Raw genomic sequence first — 24555 nt, forward strand, 5'->3', positions numbered from 1 at the left:
CCCTTCCTCCTCATATTAAATATACGCTACGCATGAACGGTTAGTAACCAGGGTAACCAGGTAACCAGGGTAACTCTACCCTTCCTCCTCATATTAGATATACGCTACGCATGAACGGTTAGTAACCAGGGTAACCAGGGTAACTCCACCCTTCCTCCTCATATTAGATATACGCTACGCATGAACGGTTAGTTACCAGGGTAACCAGGGTAACCAGGGTAACTCTACCCTTCCTCCTCATATTAGATATACGCTACGCATGAACGGTTAGTAACCAGGGTAACCAGGGTAACTCTACCCTTCCTCCTCATATTAGATATACGCTACGCATGAACGGTTAGTAACCAGGGGTAACCAGGGTAACTCCACCCTTCCTCCTCATATTAGATATACGCTACGCATGAACGGTTAGTAAACTCTACCTTCCTCCTCATATTAGATATACGCTACGCATGAACGGTTAGTAACCAGGGTAACTCTACCCTTCCTCCTCATATTAGATATACGCTACGCATGAACGGTTAGTTACCAGGGTAACCAGGGTAACCAGGTAACTCTACCCTTCCTCCTCATATTAGATATACGCTACGCATGAACGGTTAGTAACCAGGGTAACCAGGGTAACTCTACCCTTCCTCCTCATATTAGATATACGCTACGCATGAACGGTTAGTAACCAGGGTAACCAGGGTAACCAGGGTAACTCTACCCTTCCTCCTCATATTAGATATACGCTACGCATGAACGGTTAGTAACCAGGGTAACCAGGGTAACCAGGGTAACTCTACCCTTCCTCCTCATATTAGATATACGCTACGCATGAACGGTTAGTAACCAGGGTAACCAGGGTAACGTCTACCCTTCCTCCTCATATTAGATATACGCTACGCATGAACGGTTAGTAACCAGGGTAACCAGGGTAACCAGGGTAACTCTACCCTTCCTCCTCATATTAAATATACGCTACGCATGAACGGTTAGTTACCAGGGTAACCAGGTAACTCTACCCTTCCTCCTCATATTAGATATACGCTACGCATGAACGGTTAGTTACCAGGGTAACCAGGGTAACCAGGGTAACTCTACCCTTCCTCCTCATATTAGATATACGCTACGCATGAACGGTTAGTAACCAGGGTAACCAGGGTAACCAGGGTAACTCTACCCTTCCTCCTCATATTAAATATACGCTACGCATGAACGGTTAGTTACCAGGGTAACCAGGGTAACTCTACCCTTCCTCCTCATATTAGATATACGCTACGCATGAACGGTTAGTAACCAGGGTAACCAGGGTAACCAGGGTAACTCTACCCTTCCTCCTCATATTAGATATACGCTACGCATGAACGGTTAGTTACCAGGGTAACCAGGGTAACTCTACCCTTCCTCCTCATATTAGATATACGCTACGCATGAACGGTTAGTAACCAGGGTAACCAGGGTAACCAGGGTAACTCTACCCTTCCTCCTCATATTAGATATACGCTACGCATAAACGGTTAGTAACCAGGGTAACCAGGGTAACTCTACCCTTCCTCCTCATATTAGATATACGCTACGCATGAACGGTTAGTAACCAGGGTAACCAGGGTAACCAGGGTAACCAGGGTAACTCTACCCTTCCTCCTCATATTAGATATACGCTACGCATGAACGGTTAGTAACCAGGGTAACCAGGGTAACCAGGGTAACTCTACCCTTCCTCCTCATATTAGATATACGCTACGCATGAACGGTTAGTAACCAGGGTAACTCTACCCTTCCTCCTCATATTAGATATACGCTACGCATGAACGGTTAGTAACCAGGGTAACCAGGGTAACCAGGGTAACTCTACCCTTCCTCCTCATATTAGATATACGCTACGCATGAACGGTTAGTAACCAGGGTAACCAGGGTAACCAGGGTAACCAGGGTAACCAGGGTAACTCTACCCTTCCTCCTCATATTAAATATACGCTACGCATGAACGGTTAGTTACCAGGGTAACTGTACCCTTCCTCCTCATATTAGATATACGCTACGCATGAACGGTTAGTTACTCTACCCTTCCTCCTCATATTAAATATACGCTACGCATGAACGGTTAGTAACCAGGGTAACCAGGGTAACTCTACCCTTCCTCCTCATATTAGATATACGCTACGCATGAACGGTTAGTAACCAGGGTAACCAGGGTAACCAGGGTAACCAGGGTAACTCTACCCTTCCTCCTCATATTAAATATACGCTACGCATGAACGGTTAGTAACCAGGGTAACCAGGGTAACCAGGGTAACTCTACCCTTCCTCCTCATATTAGATATACGCTACGCATGAACGGTTAGTAACCAGGGTAACCAGGGTAACTCTACCCTTCCTCCTCATATTAGATATACGCTACGCATGAACGGTTAGTAACCAGGGTAACCAGGGTAACCAGGGTAACCAGGGTAACTCTACCCTTCCTCCTCATATTAGATATACGCTACGCATGAACGGTTAGTAACCAGGGTAACCAGGGTAACTCTACCCTTCCTCCTCATATTAGATATACGCTACGCATGAACGGTTAGTAACCAGGGTAACCAGGGTAACCAGGGTAACCAGGGTAACCAGGGTAACCAGGGTAACCAGGGTAACCAGGGTAACTCTACCCTTCCTCCTCATATTAGATATACGCTACGCATGAACGGTTAGTAACCAGGGTAACCAGGGTAACCAGGGTAACTCTACCCTTCCTCCTCATATTAGATATACGCTACGCATGAACGGTTAGTTACCAGGGTAACCAGGGTAACTCTACCCTTCCTCCTCATATTAGATATACGCTACGCATGAACGGTTAGTTACCAGGGTAACCAGGGTAACCAGGGTAACTCTACCCTTCCTCCTCATATTAGATATACGCTACGCATGAACGGTTAGTAACCAGGGTAACCAGGGTAACCAGGGTAACTCTACCCTTCCTCCTCATATTAGATATACGCTACGCATGAACGGTTAGTAACCAGGGTAACCAGGGTAACCTGGGTAACTCTACCCTTCCTCCTCATATTAGATATACGCTACGCATGAACGGTTAGAATCATCTTATTTTCACTGAATTTTAACCTATTTCATGGATTTTTAGCTTCACTAGAAAATCAATGAATATTGTATATATACAATATTCATTGATTTTCTATATATATAATACATATTAAACATGAACTTGATATTTTGCATGATAAATATGTGTTAGTACCTACTGATAAAGCTGCTAATAATATTACTATTGTATGTAAGAAGTTTTACATTTCGAAGATTCATGAAGAACTGGCTTCAGATAATTTCGAGATGATTGACAGGTCAGTTGATGACATTGTCCAAGAACATGAAAAGTTTATGTTAAAATATGGAATTAAATTATTACCTGAAAATCGTAAATTACCGTATTTATATATTACCCCTAAACAGCATAAATCGCCAGTGGGTTTTAGATTTATTACTTCAGGTGCTGCATGTAGCTTACAGCAACTTTCTAAATATGTGGGAATTTGTCTTAAATCTTTATTGCATTCAGCTAAAAATAGGTCACTTTATGATAATAAATTTCACTCGAGAAATGATTTCTATGTTATAGACAATAACGAGCCTGTTATAGATTTTATTCACGCTAATAACTTGAGAATGGGTTCTAAATCTATTAATACTTACGATTTCTCTACTCTTTATACTTCCATTCCTCATACACAATTAAAAGCTAATCTTTTAAAGTTTATCAACCGTGTTTTTGGATTTAAAGAGAAGCCGTTTATCATTCCTAATATTTATACGAAAAGAGCTTATTTTAGCCAAGGACGTAGTTCTAATAAGACTAGTTTCAGCAAAGATGAGCTTATAGAATGTGTTAACTATTTGATCGATAATTCTTTTGTTATTTATCAAGGCAAGATATACAAGCAAGTTATTGGGATCCCGATGGGGACTAATGCAGGACCTCAGATTGCTAATACTTATTTACATGTGTTTGAATATGAGTATATCAAGAAACTCATAGAAAATGGTGATGAGGTTGCACTTAAGAGTTTGGAAAATATATTTCGATATCAAGATGATCTTATTTCGTTTAATGATAGTGGTCTATTAGGGAATATTTTAGGAGATATCTATCCTACGGAGATGATTGTAAACTGTACTAATGTTTCACCGCGTAAGTGCAATTATCTAGATTTATGTATTAGCATTTACAGGGGCAAGTTTAGAGTAACACTTTATGATAAACGGAAAGACTATAGTTTTAATGTCATTTCTTATCCTTTTTTAGATGGGAATATCCCAAAGAATCTTTCTTACGGGGTATTTATTTCTCAGCTTGTTAGATTCGCTAACATTAATACCACAGTAGAGGGATTTTATAGTAACATTTGTGAAGTTAAGAAGCTTGTAAATCAAGGCTTTATTCCTGCTGCCTTGCGCAAAAAGTTTTTGAAGTTTTACAATTCTAAACTTAATATCTGGTGTAAATTTGGGGTAGATATTTACGATCGTGTTATCAAAATATTTGATTAGGAATGTGTAGACTGTTGATATGTTGGAGTAGTTCATATTTGTTTGTCCTTCATATATCGCTTTTATTAATTTGGACCTTGAATCTTGAGTGTAATGTGCCTTTTCTCTTCGGCTCACGCTTCCCGCGTGTGGTTGTACCTGGAACCTAGATTGAGTTCCTATTTTCACCTTATTTACATTATTTGAGTTATTTCGTGCGTGTCTAGGGATCTCTTTGGTGAGATGAGTTGTTGTATAATTAGTACTATTTAGTTGACCTAGTTTATATTCTTATTTTATTTTACCCTTTTCAGTTTTTAGATGATTTATGTTATTTGCATGCTCATGTTATAATAGAGTTTGAAGCATTGTTGCGTTTTGGGGCTTTGTAATACTATGACGGCATTGCTTTGAATTTGAATTTCTGATGATATTGATTTTCACTTTCAGTGCTATGTAACCTGGCAGTAACGTTGTAAAGGACTTTGAGGGGGTCTGTAGTCCCCCCGCATAGTATGTTTGTGTTTCAATGATTTGTAAACTGAAGACGTAAATATATAATAATAGATATGTTTATTCGTTCCAACAGTCTTTTCCTCTAGTTAGTGTCAATAATTAAATATTAAATTAATAAATAAATATCATTTATTAAATGAATCTAAAATACTAAACTACTAGGAGAACTGAAGGTGGGTACTGGGGAGATAGCAGAGAGGTTCTGGTCCCCTAACCCTCTTAATGGCTTCTCTCACAGACGCTACGAGTGGTCCGGCTTTGTCTTCCTGCAGGTTGGTTGTTTTTTGTATTACCCTGGTTATCAGGGTAATACCAGGGTAACCAGGGTATTATACCTGGGTAACCAGGGTAATACCAGGGTAACCAGGGTAATGCCAGGGTAACCAGGGTACTATACCTGGGTAACCAGGGTACTATACCTGGGTAACCAGGGTATTATACCCGGGTAACCAGGGTAATAACAGGGCAACCAGGGTAATACCAGGGTAACCAGGGTAATACCAGGGTAACCAGGGTAACCAGGGTAATACCAGGGTAACCAGGGTAATACCAGGGTAACCAGGGCAATACCAGGGTAACCAGGGTATTATACCTGGGTAACCAGGGTATTATACCCGGGTAACCAGGGTAATACCAGGGTAACCAGGGTAATACCAGGGTAACTAGGGTAATGCCAGGGTAACCAGGGTAATACAAGGGTAACCAGGGTAACCAGGGTAATACCAGGGTAACCAGGGTAATGCCAGGGTTACCAGGGTAATACCAGGGTAATACCAGGGTAACCAGGGTAACCAGGGTAATACAAGGGTAACCAGGGTAACCAGGGTAATACCAGGGTAACTAGGGTAATGCCAGGATTACCAGGGTAATACAAGGGTAACCAGGGTAACCAGGGTAATACCAGGGTAACTAGGGTAATGCCAGGGTTACCAGGGTAATACAAGGGTAACCAGGGTAACACAAGGGTAACCAGGGTAACACCAGTCTAAATTCTCTCTCAGGATATAGTAGACAGGTCAATAATCGCACTACAAGAAGAGAGGGCGGGGATCACTACCACTCAAGTTCTACCTGCCAGTTACATACAGGAAATACCTTACCCTTGTCATTGCTGGGACGCGTGAGTTATAGTTACCTAGATACGTTAGTTATAGTTAACTAAAGGGTAACCAGGGTAACCAGGGTAACCAGGGTAACCAGGGTAACCAGGGTAACCAGGGTAACCAGGGTAACCAGGGTAACCAGGGTAACCAGGGTAACCAGGGTAACCAGGGTAACCAGGGTAACCAGGGTAACCAGGGTAACCAGGGTAACCAGGGTAACCAGGGTAACCAGGGTAACCAGGGTAACCAGGGTAACCAGGGTAACCAGGGTAACCAGGGTAACCAGGGTAACCAGGGTAACCAGGGTAACCAGGGTAACCAGGGTAACCAGGGTAACCAGGGTAACCAGGGTAACCAGGGTAACCAGGGTAACCAGGGTAACCAGGGTAACCAGGGTAACCAGGGTAACCAGGGTAGCCAGGGTAACCATGGTAACCAGGGTAGCCAGGGTAACCAGGGTAACCAGGGTAACCAGGGTAACCAGGGTAAACAGGGTAACCAGGGTAACCAGGGTAACCAGGGTAACCAGGGTAACCAGGGTAACCAGGGTAACCAGGGTAACCAGGGTAACCAGGGTAACCAGGGTAACCAGGGTAACCAGGGTAACCAGGGTAACCAGGGTAACCAGGGTAACCAGGGTAACCAGGGTAACCAGGGTAACCAGGGTAACCAGGGTAACCAGGGTAACCAGGGTAACCAGGGTAACCAGGGTAACCAGGGTAACCATGGTAATAGTCCTGTTTCTCCAGGTTTCTGAAGAACTCAATAATGGTACTACCCATGGCTCTGTGTGTAAGCTTCATCTACAGCGTGTGTGTTATTGTGAGGAACGTGGTTCATGAGAAGGAGATGAGAATAAGGGAGGCCATGCAACAGGTTAGTCTAAATAATTAATTAATTAGTTGATTAATCAATTCATTAATTAATTGGTTGATTAATGAATGGTTAGTAGGTTAGTCACACTAGGTACTTTTTATTTTTCATTTAAACAAATTCTTTAAATTCTTTAAATTCAATGAATTAATTTTTTATTTAAAAATAGTAGATATAGGCGGGGAAGTGACTCGTAATATTAATTTGGGGTTTAATTGGACAATCTAAAAGTGATCTATTATTTATTACAAATTAATCATTTACCAATGATCAATAACGTCAGTTGTTTTAATTTTGTTACTTGATTAACTAATCAATTAATCAATTAATTAATTAACTTATTACAGATGGGTCTGAGTAACTCAGTGCATTGGTGCTCGTGGTTCATTACTAGTATGCTGCAGATGAGTCTAACATCTACAATGCTTGTAGCCATCCTGTTCTTTGGTGAGATTCATACTGTGAAAATATTAGTTCGTCCTTTAAACATAAAACGGTTTCAATAGAATTTCACGTACCCCATTGCAAGAATGGCAATAAAATTTCATCATTGAGACAAATATTCCAAAAATGTTATTTTAAGACGGTCTCTGTCTAACATAATTGATGAGTAATTTGGTTCTCAGGTAACATACTGCGTCACAGTGACCCACTGTTGCTATGGTTATTCTTTCACGCTGGAGCGTTAGCAACCGTCAGCTTCTGCTTTCTGCTCAGCGTTTTCTTCAGGTAACCAATCAGGAGGCTTTATTCTAGTAACGTGACCTAAACTAACTAATCAGGAGGCTTTATTCTAGTCACGTGACCTAAACTAACCAATCAGGAGACTTTATTCTAGTCACGTGACCGAAACTAACCAATCAGGAGGCTTTATTCTAGTCACGTGACCTAGACTAACCAATCAGGAGGCTTTATTTTAGTCTGTCACAACAACTCGTTTAATCTTGTTCATATATCATCATATTCTCATTCCAATTACATGTCGTACAGTAATCTGTGTGACACAAGTGTAATCTGCTCATGTGATTTTCAGTGAAGCGAAGTTGGCAGCAGCAGGTTCAGGACTAGTCTACATTGTGATGTATCTGCCATACACGTGCATCTCTCAGAGTGACGGAGGCGTGGGTAACTGGGGCAAATCTGTAGTGGTAAGTGAGGAAAATCTTTAGTGGTAAGTGGAGCAAATCTGTAGTGGTTAGTGGAGCAAATCTGTAGTGGTAAGTGAGGCAAATCTGTAGTGGTAAGTGAGGCAAATCTGTAGTGGTAAGTGGAGCAAATCTGTAGTGGTGAGTGGGGCAAATCTGTAGTGGTAAGTGGAGCAAATCTGTAGTGGTAAGTAGGTTAAATCTGTAGTGGTAAGTGGGGAAAATCTGTAGTGGTAAGTAGGTTAAATCTGTAGTGGTAAGTGGGGCAAATCTTTAGTGGTCAGTAGGTTAAATCTGTAGTGGTAAGTGGGGCAAATCTGTAGTGGTAGGTGGAGCAAATCTTTAGTGGTAAGTGGAGCAAATCTGTAGTGGTAAGTGGAGCAAATCTGTAGTGGTAAGTGAGGCAAATCTGTAGTGGTAAGTGAGCAAATCTGTAGTGGTAAGTGGAGCAAATCTGTAGTGGTAAGTGGGGCAAATCTGTAGTGGTAAGTGGAGCAAATCTGTAGTGGTAAGTAGGTTAAATCTGTAGTGGTAAGTGGGGAAAATCTGTAGTGGTAAGTAGGTTAAATCTGTAGTGGTAAGTGGGGCAAATCTTTAGTGGTAAGTAGGTTAAATCTGTAGTGGTAAGTGGGGCAAATCTGTAGTGGTAGGTGGAGCAAATCTTTAGTGGTAAGTGGGGCAAATCTGTAGTGGTAAGTAAGGCAAATCTGTAGTGGTAAGCGGAGCAAATCTGTAGTGGTAAGTGGAGCGAATCTGTAGTGGTTAGTGGAGCAAATCTGTAGTGGTAAGTGGGGTAAATCTGTAGTGGTAAGTGGAGCAAATCTGTAGTGGTAAGTGGGGTAAATCTGTAGTGGTAAGTGGAGCAAATCTGTAGTGGTAAGTGGAGCAAATCTGTAGTGGTTAGTGGAGCAAATCTTTAGTGGTAAGTGGAGCAAATCTGTAGTGGTGAGTGGGGCAAATCTGTAGTGGTAAGTGGAGCAAATCTGTAGTGGTAAGTAGGTTAAATCTGTAGTGGTAAGTGGGGCAAATCTTTAGTGGTAAGTAGGTTAAATCTGTAGTGGTAAGTGGGGCAAATCTGTAGTGGTAGGTGGAGCAAATCTTTAGTGGTAAGTGGGGCAAATCTGTAGTGGTAAGTAAGGCAAATCTGTAGTGGTAAGCGGAGCAAATCTGTAGTGGTAAGTGGAGCAAATCTGTAGTGGTAAGTGGAGCAAATCTGTAGTGGTAAGTGGAGCGAATATGTAGTGGTAAGTGGAGCAAATCTTTAGTGGTAAGTGGAGCGAATCTGTAGTGGTAAGTGGATCAAATCTGTAGTGGTAAGTGGGGTAAATCTGTAGTGGTAAGTGGGGTAAATCTGTAGTGGTAAGTGGAGCAAATCTGTAGTGGTAAGTAGGGTAAATCTGTAGTGGTAAGTGGAGCAAATCTGTAGTGGTAAGTGGGGAAAATCTGTAGTGGTAAGTGGGGAAAATCTGTAGTGGTAAGTGGGGTAAATCTGTAGTGGTAAGTGGGGTAAATCTGTAGTTGTTAGTGAGGCAAATCTGTAGTGGTAAGTGAGGCAAATCTGTAGTGATAAGTAGGGTAAATCTGTAGTGGTAAGTAGGGTAAATCTGTAGTTGTTAGTGAGGCAAATCTGTAGTGGTAAGTAGGGTAAATCTGTAGTGGTAAGTGGAGCAAATCTGTAGTGGTAAGTGGGGAAAATCTGTAGTGGTAAGTGGGGTAAATCTGTAGTGGTAAGTGGGGTAAATCTGTAGTTGTTAGTGAGGCAAATCTGTAGTGGTAAGTGGGGCAAATCTGTAGTGGTAAGTGGGGCAAATCTGTAGTGGTAAGTGGATCAAATCTTTAGTGGTAAGTGGGGTAAATCTGTAGTGGTAAGTGGGGTAAATCTGTAGTTGTTAGTGAGGCAAATCTGTAGTGGTAAGTGGAGCAAATCTGTAGTGGTAAGTGGAGCAAATCTGTAGTGGTAAGTGGAGCAAATCTTTAGTGGTAAGTGGAGCAAATCTGTAGTGGTAAGTGGAGCGAATCTGTAGTGGTTAGTGAGGCAAATCTGTAGTGGTAAGTGGAGCAAATCTGTAGTGGTAAGTAGGGTAAATCTGTAGTGGTAAGTAGAGCAAATCTGTAGTGGTAAGTGGAGCGAATTTGTAGTGGTAAGTAGAGCAAATCTGTAGTGGTAAGTGGAGCAAATCTGTAGTGGTTAGTGGAGCAAATCTGTAGTGGTAAGTAGAGCAAATCTGTAGTGGTAAGTAGGGTAAATCTGTAGTGGTAAGTAGAGCAAATCTGTAGTGGTAAGTGGAGCGAATTTGTAGTGGTAAGTAGAGCAAATCTGTAGTGGTAAGCGGAGCAAATCTGTAGTGGTTAGTGGAGCAAATCTGTAGTGGTAAGTAGAGCAAATCTGTAGTGGTAAGTGGGGCAAATCTGTAGTGGTAAGTAGAGCAAATCTGTAGTGGTAAGTGGGGCAAATCTGTAGTGGTAAGTAGAGCAAATCTGTAGTGGTAAGTGGGGCAAATCTGTAGTGGTAAGTAGACCAAATCTGTAGTGGTAAGTGGGGCAAATCTGTAGTGGTAAGTAGGGTAAATATGTAGTGGTAAGTAGAGCAAATCTGTAGTGGTAACTGGAGCAAATCTGTAGTGGTAAGTGGAGCAAATCTGTAGTGGTTAGTGGAGCAAATCTGTAGTGGTAAGTAGAGCAAATCTGTAGTGGTAAGTGGGGCAAATCTGTAGTGGTAAGTGGGGCAAATCTGTAGTGGTAAGTAGAGCAAATCTGTAGTGGTAAGTGGGGCAAATCTGTAGTGGTAAGTGGGGCAAATCTGTAGTGGTAAGTAGAGCAAATCTGTAGTGGTAAGTGGAGCAAATCTGTATTGGTAAGTGGAGCAAATCTGTAGTGGTAAGTGAGGCAAATCTTTAGTGGTAAGTGGAGCAAATCTGTAGTGGTAAGTGGAGCAAATCTCCTCCCTCTTCACAAGGCCTCCCTCTTCACTAGGAGGCCAGAAACCGTTGACCAAACCAGAGAGAGAGAGAAGTGGAGCAAATCTGTAGTGGTAAGTGGGGCAAATCTGTAGTGGTAAGTGTGGCAAATCTGTAGTGGTAAGTGGGGCAAATCTGTGGTGGTAAGTGAGGCAAATCTGTAGTGGTAAGTGGGGCAAATCTTTAGTGGTAAGTGGAGCAAATCTGTAGTGGTAAGTGGGGCAAATCTGTAGTGATAAGTGGAGCAAATCTATAGTGGTAAGTGGGGTAAATCTGTAGTGGTAAGTGGAGCGAATATGATAATGATACGAGGAACAATATTAATCTAAATTGTCCTTAAGGCGGAATTCATCTAAAAAATGTTTACATAAAAGTAACATAAAATGGGGCCAAAAGTAACATTACATTTAATTACAGAGTTTGTTTAGCACGAGTGCGTTTGGCATGGGTACGGAGTACATAGTGCGATTCGAGGAACAAGGAGTGGGACTGCGTTGGCACACCCTCAATCAGGGCGTGGTCAGTTACTTTTGTTCGTAATCAACGTATTTTGCTTATTGTTAATTAGTATAAGCCATAATTAATTTATGCTTCTTCCTGTCAAAATCAGAGCTGAATTTTCAATTCGCCCAATTTTTAAATAATATATTAGCTCAGTGCTACATAACATGGTCAAGATTTTGACGATTTTAAAAAACCTGGAATGTTTTTAACCACTACTTATTGATGCTTCTTTTTGTCAAAAACATAGGTAGAACTGAATTTTTAACGGCGATTCACCCAATTTTTAAAAATTTTAAAATTCATAAGCACAGCGCTTTTAACTTTTTAATGTAACGTAACGAAATCAAGATTTCGATTATTTTTAAAAGCCTGAAATTGTCACTTGATATTTTGAATTTTCAGTTTCCCACAGACGAGTATAACATGGTGAAGTGTTTTCTCGCTCTGATTGGAGATGCTATCATATACTTCCTTTTAGCGCTCTACATTGAGGTTTTCTTTCACATTAATTGTTTTCTTTCACTTCAGGCCAGCTAATACACAAATTATGTTGAATCTCTATTATTTAAAAACACGTTATAATTGTAAAACTAAAAACAGGGTGTTTTCCCGGGGAGATATGGAGTGCCCAAACCCTGGTATTTCCCGTTAAAGTTCATGTTTTGGTGCAGACACCCCTCCCCCACCAGAAACAGGCACAACTCATTCGAACTGCCAGGTTAGCACTTATTACACATATTACACATATTATACACATATTACACATATTACACATATTACACATATATTACACATATTACACATATTACACATATTACACATATTACACATATTACACATATTACACATATTATACACATATTACACATACTACAGGGCACACCTGTGCCAGGACGTTAGCACTTGTCTCTGAGTCTCTCGGAGTTTGTTAATATTATGAAAAGCTTTGAGTATTATGGAAACTATTTTTGAATAAAAGTTTTTCTGCCGTTTCCTTGAGCAAATCTTCACAGTTTCGATCTATTTTTTTTGATATTTGCAAGAAAAACGAATTAAAAAAAACATAGTTGGCGAAATAAATTTCCAATGGTAAAAAAAACCAATATACAATATAATTATAATATAAATAGCCATTGGTTACTGTTAGGTTCTTTAAAAAAAGCTTGAAAATGTACGTAATAGTAAATATCTGATAGTCTGACTGTTGAATAAAATTTTAAGTTTGATATTCATTTCGGAGTCATAAAAGTACGAGTACATCTCTGCATAAACGAAACTAGTTGGAGCACTGAACGATCTTTCCCTGAAAGCAATATGATAATTAAATTTTATAGCTTCTAGTTCTAACAAAATCTCAAATTCTACCAATTCTTAAGTTAAAAGGTTAAACAACCTACCTCGCAATATTTAGCAGCGTGTACTGTCCTCATAAACACAACCTACCTCGCAATATTTAGCAGTGTGTACTGTCCTCATAAACACAACCTACCTCGCAATATTTAGCAGCGTGTACTGTCCTCATAAACACAACCTACCTCGCAATAGTTAGCAGCGTGTACTGTCCTCATAAACACAACCTACCTCGCAATATTTAGCAGCGTGTACTGTCCTCATAAACACAACCTACCTCGCAATATTTAGCAGCGTGCACTGTCTTCATAAACACAACCTACCTCGCAATATTTAGCAGCGTGTACTGTCCTCATAAACACAACTTCCTCGCAATATTTAGCAGCGTGTACTGTCTTCATAAACACAACCTACCTCGCAATATTTAGCAGCGTGTACTGTCCTCATAAACACAACCTACCTCGCAATATTTAGCAGCGTGTACTGTCCTCATAAACACAACCTACCTCGCAATATTTAGCAGTGTGTAGTGTCCTCATAAACACAACCTACCTCGCAATATTTAGCAGCGTGCACTGTCCTCATAAACCCAACCTACCTCGCAATATTTAGCAGCGTGTACTGTCCTCATAAACACAACCTACCTCGCAATATTTAGCAGCGTGCACTGTCCTCATAAACACAACCTACCTCGCAATATTTAGCAGCGTGTACTGTCCTCATAAACACAACCTACCTCGCAATATTTAGCAGCGTGTACTGTCCTCATAAACACAACCTACCTCGCAATATTTAGCAGTGTGCACTGTCCTCATAAACACAACCTACCTCGCAATATTTAGCAGCGTGTACTGTCCTCATAAACACAACCTACCTCGCAATATTTAGCAGCGTGTACTGTCCTCATAAACACAATCTACCTCGTAATATTTAGCAGCGTGCACTGTCCTCATAAACACAACCTACCTTGCAATATTTAGCAGCGTGTACTGTCCTCATAAACACAACCTACCTTGCAATATTTAGCAGCGTGTACTGTCCTCATAAACACAACCTACCTTGCAATATTTAGCAGCGTGTACTGTCCTCATAAACACAACCTACCTCGCAATATTTAGCAGCGTGTACTGTCCTCATAAACACAACCTACCTCGCAATATTTAGCAGCGTGTACTGTCCTCATAAACACAACCTACCTCGCAATATTTAGCAGCGTGTACTGTCCTCATAAACACAACCTACCTCGCAATATTTAGCAGCGTGTACTGTCCTCATAAACACAACCTACCTCGCAATATTTAGCAGCGTGTACTGTCCTCATAAACACAACCTACCTCGCAATATTTAGCAGCGTGTACTGTCCTCATAAACACAACCTACCTCGCAATATTTAGCAGCGTGTACTGTCCTCATAAACACAACCTACCTCGCAATATTTAGCAGCGTGTACTGTCCTCATAAACACAACCTACCTCGCAATATTTAGCAGCGTGTACTGTCCTCATAAACACAACCTACCTCGCAATATTTAGCAACGTGTACTGTCCTCATAAACACAACCTACCTCGCAATATTTAGCAGCGTGTACTGTCCTCATAAACACAACCTACCTCGCAATATTTAGCAGCGTGTACTGTCCTCATAAACACAACCTACCTCGCAATATTTAGCAGCGTGTACTGTCCTCATAAACACAACCTACCTCGCAATATTTAGCAGCGTGTACTGTCCTCATAAACACAACCTACCTCGCAATATTTAGCAGCGTGTACTGTCCTCATAAACACAACCTACCTCGCAATATTTAGCAGCGTGTACTGTCCTCATAAACACAACCTACCTCGCAATATTTAGCAGCGTGTACTGTCCTCATAAACACAACCTACCTCGCAATATTTAGCAGCGTGTACTGTCCTCATAAACACAACCTACCTCGCAATATTTAGCAGCGTGTACTGTCCTCATAAACACAACCTACCTCGCAATATTTAGCAGCGTGTACTGTCCTCATAAACACAACCTACCTCGCAATATTTAGCAGCGTGTACTGTCCTCATAAACACAACCTACCTCACAATATTTAGCAGCGTGTACTGTCCTCATAAACACAACCTACCTTGCAATATTTAGCAGCGTGTACTGTCCTCATAAACCCAACCTACCTCGCAATATTTAGCAGCGTGTACTGTCCTCATAAACACAACCTACCTCGCAATATTTAGCAGCGTGTACTGTCCTCATAAACACAACCTACCTCGCAATATTTAGCAGCGTGTACTGTCCTCATAAACACAACCTACCTCGCAATATTTAGCAGCGTGTACTGTCCTCATAAACACAACCTACCTCGCAATATTTAGCAGCGTGTACTGTCCTCATAAACACAACCTACCTCGCAATATTTAGCAGCGTGTACTGTCCTCATAAACACAACCTACCTCGCAATATTTAGCAGCGTGTACTGTCCTCATAAACACAACCTACCTCGCAATATTTAGCAGCGTGTACTGTCCTCATAAACACAACCTACCTCGCAATATTTAGCAGCGTGTACTGTCCTCATAAACACAACCTACCTCGCAATATTTAGCAGCGTGTACTGTCCTCATAAACACAACCTACCTCGCAATATTTAGCAGCGTGTACTGTCCTCATAAACACAACCTACCTCGCAATATTTAGCAGCGTGTACTGTCCTCATAAACACAACCTACCTCGCAATATTTAGCAGCGTGTACTGTCCTCATAAACACAACCTACCTCGCAATATTTAGCAGCGTGTACTGTCCTCATAAACACAACCTACCTCGCAATATTTAGCAGCGTGTACTGTCCTCATAAACACAACCTACCTCGCAATATTTAGCAGCGTGTACTGTCCTCATAAACACAACCTACCTCGCAATATTTAGCAGCGTGTACTGTCCTCATAAACACAACCTACCTCGCAATATTTAGCAGCGTGTACTGTCCTCATAAACACAACCTACCTCGCAATATTTAGCAGCGTGCACTGTCTTCATAAACACAACCTACCTCGCAATATTTAGCAGCGTGTACTGTCCTCATAAACACAACCTACCTCGCAATATTTAGCAGCGTGCACTGTCCTCATAAACACAACCTACCTCGCAATATTTAGCAGCGTGTACTGTCCTCATAAACACAACCTACCTCGCAATATTTAGCAGCGTGTACTGTCCTCATAAACACAACCTACCTCGCAATATTTAGCAGCGTGTACTGTCCTCATAAACACAACCTACCTCGCAATATTTAGCAGCGTGCACTGTCCTCATAAACACAACCTACCTCGCAATATTTAGCAGCGTGTACTGTCCTCATAAACACAACCTACCTCGCAATATTTAGCAGCGTGTACTGTCCTCATAAACACAACCTACCTCGCAATATTTAGCAGCGTGCACTGTCCTCATAAACACAACCTACCTCGCAATATTTAGCAGCGTGTACTGTCCTCATAAACACAACCTACCTCGCAATATTTAGCAGCGTGTACTGTCCTCATAAACACAACCTACCTCGCAATATTTAGCAGCGTGTACTGTCCTCATAAACACAACCTACCTCGCAATATTTAGCAGCGTGTACTGTCCTCATAAACACAACCTACCTCGCAATATTTAGCAGCGTGCACTGTCCTCATAAACACAACCTACCTCGCAATATTTAGCAGCGTGTACTGTCCTCATAAACACAACCTACCTCGCAATATTTAGCAGCGTGTACTGTCCTCATAAACACAACCTACCTCGCAATATTTAGCAGCGTGTACTGTCCTCATAAACACAACCTACCTCGCAATATTTAGCAGCGTGTACTGTCCTCATAAACACAACCTACCTCGCAATATTTAGCAGCGTGTACTGTCCTCATAAACACAACCTACCTCGCAATATTTAGCATCGTGTACTGTCCTCATAAACACAACCTACCTCGCAATATTTAGCAGCGTGTACTGTCCTCATAAACACAACCTACCTCGCAATATTTAGCAGCGTGTACTGTCCTCATAAAGGCGTCGCGAAGGTTTGCAGGGACTGTCCAGGAGGCGATCTCTTCTATCTCCTCTAGATTGATACTCATCGTGTCAATTCTATAGTTGGAGAAAATGTTGTTGATGAATTCTCGTATCATTTTATATAATTTGATTATATAATTATCATAATTATTTCAATTATTATAGTATATCTCTTAAATTTGATGTATTTTTTACTATTACTAACTCGTAAAAGTCGTCGTATTGAATGTCGAAGATAGGAATGAGCTTGTACACACTTTCAATCACTTTCTCAACGTTGTCGAACAATTCTGTGGATACAGTAGCTATATTATATAATAACAGTAGTAGCGTATATATTTATCAATTCTAATAATCTCAATAAATGTGGGTGTGTGTGTGTGTGTAAAATGTAAGTTTGCAATATCCCAATCAAGAAAACGGTAAGATTTGTGGGACTGGTTTTTCCGGTATATTTCTTTAACTCGACCGATGGTAATCGGTTTAATTGATGGTTTTGTACTGCAAATGTGATATTAAAGTGACTCACTTTTTGTCCCTCTCTCACACTCTCTCTCTCTCTCTCTCTCTCAATCTTTCTACCCATTTACAGCTCAGAATTAAATTTACTCTAATGAGGTCGGTTTCAACTGAGCGAATTTATAGTTTTGCACAATTTTAAGTTTTGCACTGTTTATACTTCTGTAATTCAACTGCGATAGTGAAGTCCCGGTCGTAGGCACGGGTTACATTAGTATAGAAATTAAAGGATTATAATTTCAATCCTGGAGCTGAGAAACCATGTTGTCGGACCATAATGTATGTAAGACGTAAGTATCTATATTAGTTTATTAAAGATTTCAGAGCAAGAAGTGCGGCCCTGCAGGATTAAGGTGGACTAAAATTAGGAGTCAACAATGGCACGTGTCATATCACTTATCATATCACGTGTCAAAACAGATTTGCACATCCAAAATCTAACCCACTTTCACCTACTCTGATCCTCCAGCATTCTCCTCAGGCAACACGGATACAAGACACCTCTGTCCTTCTTGCACTTCTTCTCACAGTATAAAGCGTTGGTTGTCTTGGCGGTCATGTTCAGCATTACCTCCCAAAACTGCTCCTCTCCCAAAGAGAAGTCGGTTGGGTCCCGGCCGTCTTTCACCCAGGCGCGGTAGGGGCCAAACATAGCGTCACAACGTTTTTCTTGTTTCTTCTGGTGCTTTCTGTCACCGTTATCGTAATCGTCGAAATCCTCAACAGTGTTCACACCCATTTCTACCAGCTCCTGCAAAGCACTGAGGATAGAGTTGAGGCATATTCCACTGCTGGTTTCCTCGCACACTCCCGCTAGCAATCTGTCGAAGAACCTGCCTGCCTGCGGGATATTATCATAAACAATATTATTATTATGATTAAATAATATGTTTATATAAACCAAAAAATATAAATAAAAGTACAACTGTTATTCAAAATGGTCGATACGCTAGAGCTAGATGCAACGTCTGACAGGCCCTTATAAAACCAGTTTTATTTTTTCCTTTTCACCCTCTTGAAAAAAGGCAATAGTGAAAGGTTACAAATGGAGGTTTTTGCAGAAAAACGTGGATTTTGGAGAACGAGATAGGTGTGTTTAAATATGTCGTGTGTCCTTCCTTCCTTACGTCCGTTTCCATGCAACGAAAACGTTGCGCGCGCGAGGATTGCTTGTGGAGATGTGATGTATACTGTCTAGATAGCCTGTGATCTATGAATGCGCGGCGCGACTGTGTTTTAATGTATATGATGCATGTAATGTATAATATTACTATTAGGTAATATGCTCAATTTGTAAGTGGCACGCGTGGTGTATTGATGTGTACACGAGTATAGTTTAGTTTTACCTTGGCTGATAATTTCTTGAATTACAGATACAAGTTAAGTTAGGTAGTGCGCCATCGACAGTGAGCCGCGCGTGCCGACTGTAGGATGGTTTTTTAGCGCTAATTTCGGCCAGCACAATTTTCTTTAATCAAATAGATATTGAGTATCCTTCCCGACCTCCAATTGCAACAAAAATTGGTAAGCTTACTCATAGACTTACAACTTGTCAGTCTTAAATTTTTCGGACACTTTCCTTGTAAGTTACAAGGAAAGTGTCCGAAAAATTTAAAGCATATCCAACCATCAGACATTATGTTACAGCTAAAAGCAGCGTATTTTGCCCCATTTTTATCACTATATCAACTCCGATATCCACCAAATTTTTCGGACAGTTGTAAAAGCCTTATTGGAAGGTCGTAGCCAATTTCCAGAATGATCTCATTTAAGGAACTGAAGATAAATCCGAATAATACGACAAAAATGGTCAAATTTGGACGAATTTGGTCAAATTACGCGACTTTTACAGCTACTTTTGCTCCAAAAGCCGCGCACCATCAAATATGGCACCTTGGCGAAACTCACTGATCTTTCCAGATAGGTATGACAAATTTGGTATTGTGAAAATTCTCACAGTCTCTAGAAAACAGTGGTACAACAATTTTTAAAATCCGAGCAAGTTTATTTTTATCGTGCACCCCCTAGTTAAGTTCTACGGCAATTGAACTGAATTTTAAGTGTTTGCCGTATTTGATGCATAATTTATCAATATCATTATCAGATCATGAAGATTGAAATGAGCTGATTGGAGCTTATACTTAAATTTATAGTAAATGTGAAATGGAAATCTAGCGTCCGCCAAAACGAAACAACGGGCGCAATTCTTGTTATTTTTTATTACATGTTTTTAATTTCTTACCGATTTAGCGTCCACACTTCTCGCGATCCTTCCGAAATTTGCCAAATTATAGTTAGAGGGTATTGCAAAAGATAGGGCATTGGCGTAGTAGCTGAAAAGTTCATTAATTGGTTAATATTATATTGTTTGTTAGGGAAACAAGCATTATATATGAGGCCATATTTGTTATATAACTATAGTGTGTTACCATCGTTACTGGGTACACAGCTACATGTCATATTACTAGAACCTGTAGTGCTACAAATATTCATGGTTGTTCCTTGCTTGTTGCTAATCACTACGCTCATTATATCTTTATATCCAATAATTATAACAACCATGAAACTTACAATGGGGCACATTTGAATGTAGCTTTGAAGAACTCTCTGCCGCAGGTACACACGTCCAACTTCTCGAATGCAGTTGACACCTCCCTGCGGATTATTTCCATGCCCTCCTTGTAATCGGTGGCGTTGAAGAAGTCTGTGAATATCTGTGCTCCGTGTTCCAGGAAGTAGTGAGCGAGATCACATTTGAATCCAAGGCACTGAGGGCTGACACTCTCAAATTCTTCCAGGCAGTTTTTATCCAACAGGAAGGAGTTGCCGAAGGTGATGTTATCTGAAGTCAAGTAACACAGCTCTGGGATCACGTCCTCTCTCACACGCTCGATAACGTCATCATCAAACCTATATTTGACTCCCTCTTCATGGACCTCTGAGTCCACAATATTAATTATTTGCCAACGGTTCACTCCCAGCATTTGTCTTACTGGTCTCGGCTCCGTGGTTTGTCTGGACCCACGCCTGTTTGTGTAGTAATCTTCTTCAACTGCGGGATCCCTGACAACTTCTTCACCTGCAGGATCCCAGACTACTTCATGAGGTTCAGCGTAGTCTTGTGCTGCCACACTGCATATGCACACTAGCAGTGCAGTTAGGAGCAACTTCATTTTGGAGATCTTTCACACTTTTTTCGGGTTACTAAACAATAAACAAATTGTGAGAAATGAATCTTTCTAGAGAAAATTTGCAGTCAGCACCAATGTTCAGAAATTATCTTCGATTTAATTAAATCGAGAAAGAGAAGATTAGGAGCAACCAAAATAGCACAATTCGTGTCAGTTGGGGACGGTTAATATAATTTAGTCCGATTATTTTGTGATTAATTTGATCTATCCACAAAAATCAAATAACCCACTAACGATAATGGCTGGAAGTTCGGAAACGTCCACTGTGTTATCGCCACTGACTAACTAACTCATTGCTCTAAGAGGGGACATCAAGGCCACAAACGGTAAGTATCTGCCCTCGATCCCCCGCTATATATATAGCCCCAACGGCCCCAACGTTAATGTGGCTCTTGCTATGTGTTGGTTCAGCCGAATTAATTATTATATAATCAAGTTTATTTTTCTCGTTAGTTGTCATCCGGCCAAACATTAAGCAACTTATATTGCAGTACCATTTACCATTAAGTATATCAAAATATGTCATTGTAATTTTGCATGGCTGAAATGTAACGCTTAATTTATATATATAATGATTAATTGAATTTTCAAATAAAAAAAAAAATAATCTCGAAGAAAGCACGACAAATAAAACCAGAAATTTAATGAGATGCAAGAGGAGCCTTGACCCCACTTTATGTTGAGACGAATATTCTGGGAGCTGGCTATTCCAACAACTAACACCTTTTCCACCTTTGACACCTAGTGACCGACCCCTGCCGACTTCCGCGGCCACAATGTCTGGACTCTGGATATTATTCTTCTTCTCTGACTTGGGAATTTAATCACCTCGCACGAGGTGGTCTGCATTCACAGGAAATATTAAAACCTCAAATAGCTCTGAGTGACCAATAACATTTAAAGATGACCAATAACATTTAAAGATGTCCGTAAATTATTCTAATCCTTCCTCATCACACCACATACCTCATACCTCATACCTCATCACGGCATATTATGTTTCAACATTCGCCTGAAAATTAAAATATTTTTTTAAACCTTCCGTCCATGTGAGTAAGGGTTTGTGTTTTACTGCGGACAGTTATAGTGAAATTCGGAATAAACTTAAATTTTGATGGCACAAGACACCACAAACTTAAACGTGGGAGGCACAAGACACCACAAACTTAAACGTAGATGGTACAAGAGACCACTGAGATGCTGAATGTTTGATTATCAAAGAAAACTCTGATAAATGAAAAATCATCAGAATAGAAGAAAACGTGTTGGAGATTTCTAAATAGAACCATTTTTGCAGTCATATCTTAATGCAAAAATTAAAGCTACACTCTACAATTATTACACATATTACACATATTACACATATTACACATATTACACATATTACACATATTACACATATTACACATATTACACATATTACACATATTACACATATTACACATATTACACATACTACAGGGCACACATGTGAGGCGGACATTGAGAGACCACCTGATAATGTCACGTGTGGTATCTCTATCTGTAACCTGACTAAGAAGTACAAGGGAATGAGCCGCCCTGCTCTGAGTGGGCTATCACTGGATCTCTACGAGAATCAGGTCTGTACATATTATACTGCTCCTTCATAAAATTTTTGGTTTTTTTAAAAGTTACATTTTATTAATGTAGTACACCCCATATTTGTGTTTGCTGTGCATGTTTTGAAGTATACAATAATAAGAGGGAAACGAGATGAAATTATGTCATTTTTATTAATGTATAATTAGAAAATATGTTAATGACGTTATTATACTAATAATATAATTAATTATGACGTCATAACCCAGATACTGACACTACTGGGCCACAATGGGGCAGGTAAAACAACCACAATGAGTATAATCAGTGGACTGTACCCTCCTACTACTGGCACTGCTACTGTTTACGGCAAAGATATCCGCAAAGATATGAAACATGTTGGTACTTTAATAATATGATCATAAACTGTTTGTTGTTGTGCACTTTGGCACGTTGTTATTGAGAGACACATGTCAGCGTCCATATATATTAATGCTTTTCAAAAAAATTTACGACGAATTCTTCATGTGGTGCATTTTAGCAGTGGAAATTAATTAAATCGTCACAATTGCCGCGGGAAATGAAGCGCACAATTTGTAAAATATAACATTGACAGCACTCAGCTCGTTGGGCAAATATCTTACCTTTATCACACATTCCAAAGCAAATATCTTATCTTTATCACACATTCCCTGTAGATAAGACAAGATCTGGGGGTATGTCCCCAATTTAACGTTCTATTCGAACACCTGACTGTGGAGGAGCACCTGTGGTTCTTTGCTAGTCTCAAAAGAACCCCGCCCTCTAAAGTAAGAGAAGATGTGGACACTTTCATGAAGAATGTGGGGCTCGCTGATAAAGCTGCCTGTTTCGCTAGTAACCTTTCTGGTATGTTAAAGAATCGCATAATTTATTTTGTAAAAACCTGTTGCTTAACGATTTGTTGTAAATTTACACTTTTTTTAATCAATAAACTTTCAAAAGCAAAGATCTGAAAAATAAAACTTTGTGTCTTCGAAAAGTTTGGTATTTCCACGTATACCAAAACATTTTTTTAATCATTTGTTTTATCTTAAGATTAGAGATTTCATTAATTATCACAATTATGCATTAATTAATAAACCCATTAGGTGGCATGAAAAGGAAGCTGTGTGTGGCGATGGCGTTTGTGGGTGGATCTCGTATTATCATCTTAGATGAACCCACAGCTGGGGTTAGTTAGTTATATTATTTAATATTTAGTTACTTACAGTTTTAATATTAATATTATTTAACATTTAGTTACTTATAGTTTTAATATTAATATTATCTAATATTTAGTTACATATAGTTATAATATTAATATTATCTAATATTTAGTTACTTATGGTTATAATATTAATATTATCTAATATTTAGTTACTTATAGTTATAAAATTAATATTATCTAATATTTAGTTACTTATAGTTATAATATTAATATTATCTAATATTTAGTTACTTATAGTTATAATATTAATATTATCTAATATTTAATTACTTATAGTTATAATATTAATATTATCTAATATTTAGTTACTTATAGTTATAATATTACTATTATCAGGTAGACCCCTGGTCTAGACGCAGCATCTGGGAGATGGTACTAAAACACAAGCAAGACAGAACCATCCTCCTCTCCACTCACCACATGGACGAGGCTGACCTGCTTGGAGACAGAGTCGCTATACTTTCCCATGGTAAGCACTAGTGTAGTGTTTTCGGCTGAACTTACAGTGAAACTTCCAACCCCAGACCAAATTATAACCGGCACAATACAAATTGTCGGAAATAAAATGTTAATATTGAAGCTTTTTCTCAGGTCAACTACTGTGTTGTGGATCACCACTGTATCTGAAATCACGATTTGGACCTGGGTACTACCTCAATATTGAAAAGGATTCTGGTAAGAGTTTTAGATATTTACAAAAAAAAGAAGATGCATCAATTGTTACCATGGTATTGGAGTATTGTAACCATGGTATTGTAATCATGGTATTGGTAACCATGGTAACCATGGTATTCATGTATTGTAACCATGGTATTGGAGTTATAACATAAACCTGTCAGGTGTGGAAATTGAAGAAAATCCAGAAGATTTTGAAGACGAAGACAGTGGGTATTTGGCAAGCGAGGTTCTGAATTCTTCTACAACAGCATCTGTCACTCTCTCCCAAGCGTCAGTGAAAAGTACAGAAACACGTGATGCCCATATAAGGAGCGCCAAATACAACCACTCCGAGTTGTCCAGGTTTGATGATC

The 24555-nt window shown here is 40.0% G+C and overlaps 2 protein-coding genes across 2 annotated transcripts in view; one reads left to right on the top strand and one right to left on the bottom strand.

The window, feature by feature from the left end:
• The window catches only part of LOC134825438 (ATP-binding cassette sub-family A member 2-like), a 58458-nt gene that overhangs the window by 11825 nt on the left and 22078 nt on the right, over positions 1–24555 (top strand). Inside the window, exons 17-32 of the mRNA XM_063837614.1 lie at positions 5194–5303; positions 6033–6151; positions 6884–7010; positions 7340–7454; positions 7634–7736; positions 8041–8155; positions 11527–11628; positions 12016–12105; positions 12214–12331; positions 22177–22316; positions 22545–22673; positions 22974–23163; positions 23406–23488; positions 23861–23993; positions 24116–24199; positions 24364–24544. Of these exons, the coding sequence (XP_063693684.1) occupies positions 5194–5303; positions 6033–6151; positions 6884–7010; positions 7340–7454; positions 7634–7736; positions 8041–8155; positions 11527–11628; positions 12016–12105; positions 12214–12331; positions 22177–22316; positions 22545–22673; positions 22974–23163; positions 23406–23488; positions 23861–23993; positions 24116–24199; positions 24364–24544 (1939 nt within the window). The remainder of the gene's footprint in view (positions 1–5193; positions 5304–6032; positions 6152–6883; positions 7011–7339; positions 7455–7633; positions 7737–8040; positions 8156–11526; positions 11629–12015; positions 12106–12213; positions 12332–22176; positions 22317–22544; positions 22674–22973; positions 23164–23405; positions 23489–23860; positions 23994–24115; positions 24200–24363; positions 24545–24555) is intronic.
• Positions 12281–20907, bottom strand: LOC134825324 (uncharacterized). Its single transcript, XM_063837496.1, has 6 exons — positions 20096–20907; positions 19767–19857; positions 17981–18365; positions 17211–17295; positions 16966–17080; positions 12281–12916 (listed from the first exon to the last, which is right to left on the bottom strand). Exons 1-6 carry the CDS (start codon positions 20695–20697, stop codon positions 12890–12892), a joined length of 1305 nt encoding a protein of 434 aa, XP_063693566.1. The 5' UTR covers positions 20698–20907; the 3' UTR covers positions 12281–12889.

This window comes from Bolinopsis microptera, chromosome 13, assembly GCF_026151205.1.
Source record: "Bolinopsis microptera isolate Bmic1 chromosome 13, MBARI_Bmic_1.0, whole genome shotgun sequence".
NCBI classification, from domain to species: domain Eukaryota; kingdom Metazoa; phylum Ctenophora; class Tentaculata; order Lobata; family Bolinopsidae; genus Bolinopsis; species Bolinopsis microptera.

What these genes read in the sequence shown, in the direction of transcription:
- LOC134825324 (XM_063837496.1), bottom strand. Translation starts at nt 20,697, where the DNA reads ATGAAGTTGCTCCTAACTGCACTGCTAGTGTGCATATGCAGTGTGGCA. An exon ending in GAAGTGTGGACGCTAAATCG is followed by an intron (nt 18,366 to 19,766) that starts GTAAGAAATTAA and finishes AATATCCCGCAG; the next exon opens with GCAGGCAGGTTCTTCGACAG. An exon ending in ACGCTGCTAAATATTGCGAG is followed by an intron (nt 12,917 to 16,965) that starts GTAGGTTGTGTT and finishes TATTGCTTTCAG; the next exon opens with GGAAAGATCGTTCAGTGCTC.